This window comes from Apaloderma vittatum, unplaced genomic scaffold, assembly GCF_000703405.1.
Source record: "Apaloderma vittatum isolate BGI_N311 unplaced genomic scaffold, ASM70340v1 scaffold636, whole genome shotgun sequence".
Taxonomy (NCBI): Eukaryota; Metazoa; Chordata; class Aves; order Trogoniformes; family Trogonidae; genus Apaloderma; species Apaloderma vittatum.
In genome coordinates, this window is record NW_009719755.1 from 16,013 (window position 1) to 25,704 (window position 9,692).

The following is a 9,692-nucleotide window of genomic DNA, read 5'->3' on the forward strand; positions in this document are numbered from 1 at the left end:
CGTCCCTTCGAAGGACTGGGGACAGTGGTTGGATCCACAGCCTTCCCACTGGATTAACACAGAGATTTGCAACTCTGCCAGCACCATGCCCGTGCCTGTCAGGATCCATCAGACAGCCAAGCCTTAGCAGCTAATAGAATAATGGAGTGAAAAGAATAAAATTACTCCTTTCTGAAATAGCCAGAAGCACTCTTAGCTAACGCTGAACTGAGTTTATGATTTTACAGAAAGGAGGTTGCCCGACTGCTGGGCGCAAGGGAAGCACCCAGGCTGTAGCGGATGTTCCACAGCCACACAGGCAGAGCTGTTCCCATCCCAGCTGCCAAGCACTGAATGGGGTGAAAACAACTGGGATGGACTGGGAGCTCTGAAAGGGAAGAAGGATGGGAAGAGGGAAGTGACTGCTGTGGCTGGGATTTTTTGCTGCTGCCCCCTCAAAATGCCATTGTCAGCTGAAGGGCTTATGAATCAGGGAGTAAAGAGAAGATCGCTCAGGTTTTGTGCCTTCAGGGAATTTTTTTTTTACATATATTTTTTTAATACGTGTTGATCTAAGGTCGAAGTAACTCAGGACGAATGATTTCTATCACCTTTGCATCAGGACCAGCACGTCGCAGCCAGACAGACCCCGTGAGTCGGTCAGATCCTGACGTGATCCTCACATGTGTCCTCACGTGGCACAAGCAGACCCTCTGACAGCTGCATGCCCGTGCTCACAACACACGTGTGCAGCAATGTGACCACCCTCCAGGCATCAGGAGTCAGATGGGTCCATCGCGTGGTGGCCCTGGACAGGGCAGAGCGAACACGTGTCAGACCAGAACCGCATCAGGGAGCATGTTCCTGGGTCTGCTTGTCACCACCAGTTTGGTTACAAATCACTGCAGAATGAAAAACCAAATCCATAGCATCTAAAGTAAGGTTAGAAAGGTTGCAAGTCCACTCCCTCTTGAACTCATGCAAGTGATGGAAAGAAAGTACTGAGAGCCAGAAGCTGGTGTTTAACAATTTATTCTATGGGTCGGTGAGTGGGAAGGAGGGTGATGCCCGGTCTCAGCAGGCCATTGATAGCAGGGTGAAAGCTCGGCTAGAAGTAGTTGACGACTCTTCTGATGGACTGGACACTCGCGCTGCGCGCCTGCCATGCGTTGAAGCTGCTGAACTCGCCCCGTTCCACCACGTACATACGGCCTCGGTAGTTGGGCTCCTCGTACAGCACCCACCTGAGCAGAAAGGGAGGGTTAATGGGGTCCCAACAACGTGGTCACGTGAGGTGGCCTCATGCCCATGGTGAGTGGCTGCCTTTGGGGAAATCTTCACTGAGAACTATTGGGACCCAAGGGTCCCTCTGCTGTCCTGGTCCCATTCTGTGCACAGAAATCCCCCACTGGAGTTAACTGCTGGTGCTTCCCCTCATTTCCGGCGTAGCCTGGCGATTATCCACAGCCAGATTGGACCTTGCCTTCAGATGTTGGTTTGGGTTACACCAGTGATGAAGCCCTGGACCAACGGCTCCCCACTTCACATTGCTGTAGGAATGGATCTCTCTGAGCTTCACGATATGCATCAGAAACAATTTAATAGCATTTGATAGTGCTAGAGAAGGACATGAATCCCCTCAGCCCCTGGATAAACAAACCCATTTTGGACTGTAAGGAGAAATGTGCAATGCTTGAAGGATGCTTTACATCTCTGAACTGACTCATTAGCTATGATGGGAACCATATTTTATAATTTCTCTCTTTGCTAGTAATTCTCAATGTCCTCTCTTTATGCTTTCCAACAGAAAGCAGGATTTGGCTCTGTTACCTCTGCTATTTCTACGTCCAGCTTTAGCTACAACTTTCCTTTGGAATACAGTCAAATTAGATACAACACTCAACAACCCTGGTGACTTTGGCATGCCTGACTTATTCACCCAGCTTGGCTATATTTTTCTGCCTTGGCATGTATTTCTCCATTTAAAGGTCTGCAAATCAGAAGCAATTCTTTTGGCCAAGAGAGGCAAATTTTGCTGCTTTTCTCTCCCTTCATCCCTTCAGTAGATACTGTGCCATGACTTTAATGTGGCCGTCTTTCCTCTACTTAAATCTCCCATGCTTTTTAACCAAGTTTTGCCACTGCTCTGATAGGTTTACAGCCAGGTTTCCACCTTGTAATTGCTGAACTGCCTTGCTCTTCTCAAAGTTTTAAAGGATTTTATTAGGATCCCTGATGCTTGTCGCACCTATTGGCTTAGCAATGACTACAGAGCACAAATGCAATCTTCCAAATGGTTTGGTTTCTGTGATCTGTCTCTTGTTAGGAATCCAGCTGTGACATCAGGGTTGAGACCTACTGTATGTGGAATTTCTACAGAAAAGGTCCTTTAAGTGCTTGATGGGTCAAAGACTGCTGGGCCTCTAGGGTCAGACAGCAGCTGGTGAACTCAGATCAGTCTGACCCAGAGCAAAAAGCTGGAAAAAAGTTTATAAAACCACCCATCCGGAGGCATTATTTAAAAAACTCAAAACACACCCCCCTCAAAAAAAAACAAAACCCCAAAAGTTTAGGGTATTTAGTTGAGTCATCTTATAAATTCCTTGACTTATTTGGATTTATTCTGTGTTTTTTGAGAGGACACCATGTGGGATGGTGGGACACCTTCTACCATCTGCCTGTGCCCTGGTATGATCGGCACGTTGAGCACGCGCCCGCGTGGTGCCCCTCTCCACCTGCCCACGCTCGCACAACCCTTTTCTGCAGCATCACTGCAATGTGCTCAGCCAAGACATTTGGATCCCAAGCGTCTCCCGCAAACAAATAAGTTCATTCTTTGGCACTTTTTGCAGCCAGTTTATATCCGAACTGGAATTGCAAAGTCATCCTCAGACTTTTCCTTTGGAGCTCACTTTGCAGCATGTGGAGAAGGCTGCCCGCCACTCATGTGAATGAACGGGCAGGATGTCCTGAAGCCCTGTCACCCATTGCCCAGCAATTCAGCTTAAGAAGGATTTGTAAAATTATCCTCCTCAGCCTTGTTCGTAAGATATGCATGGCCTTCTTCCTTTTCTATCCCATCCCTTCACCTTATATGCCCCTCTCCATGTTTTTTTGGATGATCATCGGCCTCTTTCTCCATCAACTCACCATCCCTCCCCCAAGCACTCCTGAAAAGAGCTCCCAACTCTATTTTCTGCACCTTCCAGTCACTCCTTCTTGCTGAGAACACCTAACGGTATTGAAAACACTGCAGGGTGGTGGGACAGGCATGTTCACAGGGCATCACCAGGTCACCAGGATATAGTGGACCTTCCAGAGCCTACCCTAGGGCATCTTTCAAGAACTGGTGTACCCTGGGGACAAGTGCAGGGGGTAGAGCAGCCCCTCACAGCCACTGCCTTTCCCAAGACCTCTGTGTTTCTGTCCAGACACATGGCTGATGTGTCTGCACAGCTGCATGGAGGGAATGGGACAGAGCCTGGGGCTGACAGAAGCAGACTGCATGACCTGGTGTGGTGATAAAAGCCCACTGGCTTGTCCTTCTGCTTAAGGGAAGGCTGCAAAAAAAAAAAGAGAAATAAAAAGAATAGCAGAGAGACGGGAGTGAAGAGTATTGGCAGTGCAAGGTGATGACTGAAGGCTTGTATGGCTTACTTAGCTTTTCCTTTATTGCCTAAAATTTATGTTCTCTGAGACTGTCAGTGAGAGAGGAAATCAAATCCTTTAGGAGCCCAGAAAACAAAAAAAGGGTTGATCCTGTCCTCAAGCCCAGCATGGGAGAGCTGTTCTAGGCACATAGCTCGCAGCCCTCAGACATCTCAGTGCTGTGTTTCATTAGCACATAAACCCAGAGGACACGGGAATAAAACTCGCATGGAACCAGTGCAAGCCCTATCAGCCAAAACTGGCTTCTTGCACTAAAAAAAAAACTGGTAGGGGAGCACTGCAGCTTCAGCCTGAACTGAGTGAGATGCTTTCAGTAGGGCTCGAGGTCACTCGTTCTCTGTGAAGGACACAAGCAGTGCCATGAGCAGGTATCGCCTCTGCTGAGAAATACGTAACGTTTATTGAGCAGCAACGGTCGGGTACCTGTTCTGGCTGATATTGCTCAGCCTGACTGCAGAACACCTACTAAACACTCCTAAATGCTTCAGCAGAATAAATGATTGGTCTGGTCCCTTCAAGTTATGTCACTGTAGCGTAGAAAAGCCCTTTTGGGGGTATTCTCTCCCAGACTGTAAAAACAAATTCAGCTTTTTAAAGTTGTTATTTCTAAGCAATCATCTGTAGAAGTGGCTGAGGCACAAAGGAGGACAAAAAGCACATGTACTTCTCTAAAACTGGATGACACCATATGTGATACTGGAGCTGGCTCTGCCCGTGGGACTGCCAAAGCTGCTCGCCACACAAACCGCAACAGCTTCCGAGGAGGCGGCAACATCTTGAAACTGCTCCGAAATATCAAGCTTGTTTCCAGTGTAGCTTTAACAGGTTTATCATTACCCTTTCTGGCTGTAGGAACTAATAGCTGCCAATCCCAAAAGGGCAGTAGAGAAGGTGCCGGACACCCTCAGCCCCACCAGGAAGCAAGACAGATGTCACGTTGGGGCAAGTCAGGGGGAAAATTGCAGAGTGAGAGTTCAGCGCTACTGGGAGCAGTCAGGAAGCTCAGGAGGACCCTGCTTTATGTCTGTTTTGAGCATGCACAGGGTAAAAAAGCCCCACTTTCAGGCTGGGGATGTGCTGGAGACAACTTGTGACTGAAATTGTCCTCATCTCCACCAGCCGCATCTCCTCTGCTCCCCAAACAGTCAAGAATGGGTCCTGGAAAGGTTTGGCCCAGCTGAGCCCAGCACCAGCTACACCTGCAGCACTCTGGGCGCACCTGGGCTTACATGACGCATCCAAAGGAGGAAAGCGACATGTAGGGTCCCTTGCTCCTCCCTGGTCTCACCTCTTTGCTGCGGTATCTCCTCCTTCCCTCCCACCTCCTGCAGCCCAGGGCCAGCAGGTTCCTCTGGATCATCCTGCCTTTTAATGGCCTTTATGGACCCTCCCCATGCTATCAACAACCATCTTCTGGGCTCTGAATGCAATGCTACAAACTCAGAAAGCTTCCTCACCGCGCTCCTCTCAGTATTATATTTTTTCCTCTTTTTTTTATCGCTACTCGAAGCCTTTGAGAAGTCATGTAATGGTAACATAGATAGTCTGGGCTCCCATGCAAAGGAAAGCAAGTTTTGTGCCCCTTACATATTTTGCAAAGGAGGGGGGAAAATCCATCTGAAAAACTTAAGTGCTTGAAAGTTTCTGGGAAGCTTCCCAATTTCTCAAGCTCCAGGCTCTGCTACAGGGACACATGTGGTAAATAATTATCCCTAAAGCTTTTGCCAGAGTACTCATAGGCTCTTCCTTGGATTTATAACAAAGTGTTGGTACTCAAATGCCTGTTGCTTCAAATGCTCAGCGCTAACGGGGTCTCCGGTGGGCTCCAGCTACTTCTTCCCATCAAGAGCTGGTAGCTCCGCTCCTTTGTTTTAATGAACCTCCTCTGCCTGATCATAAGCCTGTTTTTTGGGAAGAGGAGAATCAGAAAGGGTCCCACAGGACACTCACTGTCAGGATATCACAGGCCTGGATGGCAACAACCTTTTTCCTATTCTGGGAAAAAAATACCGTTGGACAGAAAGGGTCCAACATCCCGTGCTGGATGCAGGTGAGATGCGTGATACCCAGGCCAGGGCAGATGGAAAAGAGCATTTCTGTGCTTAGTCCTCTGCAGGGGCTCCCCTCTGCCCTGTGCCTCACTCCAGCCCCTCTCTGCCTCGCTCTGGGAGGATTTGAGGGCATTTCCCACCTCCCAGCCCCCTTGCAGTGAAAATGCAATTGTCGGGCAGAGGGAAGTGGAGACACCTTGTTAAGAGCCCATTTCACAAGAAGAGAAAAATACCAAGGAAATGCAAATTGCCACCCAACAGCAAGAAAAAGGCAAAGCTGCTGTCCTGCTGAGGCTTTCAGCAGCATCTGCAGGAGCAGGAGGATGCACACCCATCGAGGTGGCTGTGCATCGCCTTCACAGTTGGCCCTGTCTTTCAGAGGCAGGATTTGATTTTAAGGTAATGTTGCTGTCTCACTTTTGCTGTCCAAGGAGGAGGTTTCTGGTGTTGCAGCGAGCCTTGGGGAAGCCGCTTGCAAAACAAAAGCCTTGACCTATGTCACCCAGAGCCATTCATCCACCCTCCCCAAAAGCTTCTGCATGTATTTTAAAGAGGTGTTTAGAAACATGCACAGAAACGTAATAAAAAAAAGAGAAAGAAAAAAGAAGCTGTTTCTAGGCTTTGCTTCCTACACCTTAAAAAGGTGTCTCAGAGCTCTTGCAGCTTGCACATAGCTCCCACCCTTCAAAAATCCTGTCACTCTGAAGCAGCTCTCAATGGGCAGGCACGAAATTCACCTTTAAGCCATAGGCTTAACTCACGTTTTTAGGCTTTGCCCAAGTGCCCCCAGTATTGACAGGCTTTTCCACAACAGGAGAAGTCTCTGCAGATACGTCAGTACCTGTGGTGCTGGGTACGAGTGGCTGCGTGCCGGGACACTTGTGGGTACTTACGCGCCGTCGCCGTACACTTTGAGGGCGTTGATGCAGGTCTTGTCCCATCCTTGTCCCTGCAGGAAGGAGCAATCTTCCGTCAGCTCCAGGCTGGGACCGCTAAAATGGCTCCCCTCAAATATTTCGATCCTGTAATGCTCGCCGTGCTGGGGACAAAGGGATTCAAGTCAAGCAAAAAAAAAAAAAAGCAAACAACAAACCAAATTGAAAGGCAGTAAATTATTTCCCCAGCTTTTATAAGGCAAAGAGGAAGATGGAAGGTTGCTTTGGAAGGGAATGTGAAAAGCCAGTCCAACACCACCACCGGTGCCAGCATGCACAGAGCACGCACAAACTCGTATCACTTCCCAGAAAACCAGGAAAGCAGCCAGAAAGCCCTCATCTCCCGGCTGCACCCCCCTACGGCTGCCATCCGTGCGCAAACGTGCTGCTGGTGGGGTGTGTTGTGCTCGGGCACACGTGGCCCCTCACCCATCTACAGATCCACCCCACCAGCCCACAAACCCTCCATCCTAAATACAGCATCACCTACAGCCCCGGCGCTCTGTGCGCTCACACAGCAAACAAGAAAAAAAACATGTATCCAGAGTGTGCACAGGTGTAAGACTGTTACCCTAAGCTAATGTATTTTGCCTCCAGTTCCACTACAGATGCGCATCCTGCTGGAAGGTGTTGTGCCTTTCTTTAAGGAAAAGAAATAAAGGGAAAAGAAAGGGAAACTTCTCCAGCATCACCATTGCTGTGTGAACCCTTGAGGGTGAGACAATAATTTCCTCTGGGGAGATTTTTGCAGCCTAAGGCATAAGTATATGGGATAGAGTGAGCTGAAAGGATAGTTTTAAGCCAATTTCAGAGAATACCTAAACGCATTTCTCAAACAAACAACGTCAACGCACAAGAAGGTCGGGCTGCGATGCCAAACCCCACGGCAGGCAGCCGCCAGCAGCAGCCGCACCAGATTCCACGCCTGAGCAAACATTCCTCCGGGAATCTGCACTGCAGAAATGCCTCGAAGCACTCACTGGCATCTCACAGGGAAAAGCATGGGCCAAGGAAGGAGGAGCACATCATCGCGCCAGCCGGGCTCCAGGGCCGGGGCAGAGCATCCCTCCGTGTAAGGACCACAGTGGTGCTTTGCGAAGGATGTTGTGAACCTGAAACAAACCCACTGCTGTGCCAAAAAGCAGCTTTGGGGCCCCTGAGAAACAGCTCCGAGTGGGTTCATCACTGCCCTGGGAGTCACGAGTGATGGGACAGTCGAATGGGAAGACCCAACCTACTTTTTAACTTTTCCAATTAAAACTTCATCTGGGCAGTCCTTTTAAAAGCTTTGTAAGGGGAGGGCTATCCAATATGGGGAAAAAAAAATAAATTGTTTTAGTTTAGGATTACTGGGAGGGTTTTGCAACAGCAGAGATTTCAGGTAAAATTTGCCAGGAGCAGTCCGGCTGCCCCATAGGTCGGTTCAGAGAGCCCTGGAGCTGCTCGCTCCCCCTCTGGCTGCGTGGGGAGACCAGGCTGCTGCGGCTCCAGTGTGCCTTGGGCAACGAACCTCCTTAATGTAAGTATTTCATAGCAAGTCACATTAAAAAGGAAAAGCATGTGACACCTCATCTGAAAAACCACGGGAAAATCTCGTCCCGTGAAAGCCGCTGCAGGAGGAAGGCGAGGGATCTTCCTCCTGCCTGGAAGGCACTGGGAAACCACAACTCGGCTTTGTGGCTCCACGTGGGGACAAATCTTCCCTGGGAGATTATGTCCTCCTGTGTAATTTCTAAAAAGAACGGATTTTAATTACGCTTTTTGACTGGGCTCACGCAAAATAAAGCCTGATGGCAGCTCTGTCCTAAGCGATGCTCCGGCCGGGCGAGCCAAGCACCGGCATCGCCCACTCACCATCCCGACGGGCCGGCAGGAGCCCAGGTGGTCGCTGCGGCCGTTCCAGTGGTAGAAGTCGGGGTACTCGCCGTGCTCCAGGACGTACTGCTGCCCTCGGAAGTCAGGGTGATCGAAGCAGACCCAAGCCCCGCTCTGGACGCAGATGGAGTTGACCCGGTTGAGGAAACCTCGGTCCTGGAAGCTGCCACAGCTGCCGCAGACCTCCAGCTTTCTGCCCGTGAAGCATTTGCCTTCGTAGAAAGTGATCTGGAGGGGAGGGAGGAGAACAGACCCGCGGTGAGGAGCAGGGGCACAGCTGGAACCCCATTTCTAGCAAATGGGAATTCTCTTGCAGATACATCATTTTAGGGTGAGGGGGTTTTTTTGGTTTGATTTTTTTTTTTTTTGCTGCTGCTTTCCAGCAAGAGGAGCAAGGCACCCTTGGCATTTTTTTCCTAAGAACCGTATTTGTTTTTCTGGGAACGCAGCGCATCCCGCACTTACGACACTTCTCGCCGCCTCACGATTGCTCACACATATTTCCAGCAGAAAAACAGGAAACTCAGCTCCTTCTGCCGCCCTCCTCCCCATCCCTGTTACCAAATTTGCTCCTGGCATCATCGCTCACGTCGTATCCTCTGGGACATTTCCCTAACCTACTCCTTCAACCCGGAGGATGTTCAGGCTCTCCAGCCCCAGGCTGAAAAAAGGGAAGAAGTTGGGTCGTTACTTACTTTTCCTGAGTATTGAGACATTTTCTGCTGGCTGCTATCCAAGACCAAAAGCGGGAGCCAAACCGAAACCGCGATGGACAGAAACGTTGGACACCCCGCTATATAGCAGCCGGCGGTGGGGGGGGAGACGGGGCTGGTGTCGCGAGGACTTTTTAACAAAGCAGCGGGAACCGGGGGCTTTACACTTTCCTGCTTCGTAGGCAGAACCGCCAGTAACGAGGCCTGCTGAGTCCGGGGTTTTGATTTCGGGCAGACGATCTGACAAAAGATTTGCTTGGCAGGGCTTTGGTTGATTAGCGGTGCACATTGACTGCTCCTTTTTGAAGGACTTCTTTTTTCCCCCTTTTTCCCCCCCCTATTTTTCCCCTTTTCCCCTTTTCCCCTCCTTTTCTCCTTTTACTTCCCTTCCCTCCCTTTTTTTCCTTTTTTCCTCTTTTCTTTTTTCTCTCCTTTTCCTCTTTTGTTCTCATATTTTAGAATAGCTAAGA

The 9,692-nt window shown here is 49.6% G+C and overlaps 1 protein-coding gene across 1 annotated transcript; it reads right to left on the minus strand.

Annotated features, from left to right (window-relative positions):
• Positions 1–1,087: 1,087 nt before the first annotated feature.
• CRYGN (crystallin, gamma N) lies at positions 1,088–9,228 on the minus strand. Its single transcript, XM_009870739.1, has 4 exons — positions 9,205–9,228; positions 8,489–8,737; positions 6,593–6,738; positions 1,088–1,223 (listed from the first exon to the last, which is right to left on the minus strand). The coding sequence occupies exons 1-4, from the start codon at positions 9,223–9,225 to the stop codon at positions 1,088–1,090; spliced, it is 552 nt and encodes a 183-aa protein (XP_009869041.1). The 5' UTR covers positions 9,226–9,228.
• Between the last annotated feature and the right edge of the window lie 464 nt (positions 9,229–9,692).

Excerpts from the sequence above, each read along its gene's own strand:
- CRYGN (XM_009870739.1), bottom strand. The coding sequence starts at position 9,225 with ATGTCTCAATACTCAGGAAAA. Across the intron at positions 6,739-8,488 it reads CCTGCCGGCCCGTCGGGATG|CACGGCGAGCATTACAGGAT; the intron begins GTGAGTGGGCGA and ends CTTTGTCCCCAG. Across the intron at positions 1,224-6,592 it reads AAAGTGTACGGCGACGGCGC|GTGGGTGCTGTACGAGGAGC; the intron begins GTAAGTACCCAC and ends CTTTCTGCTCAG.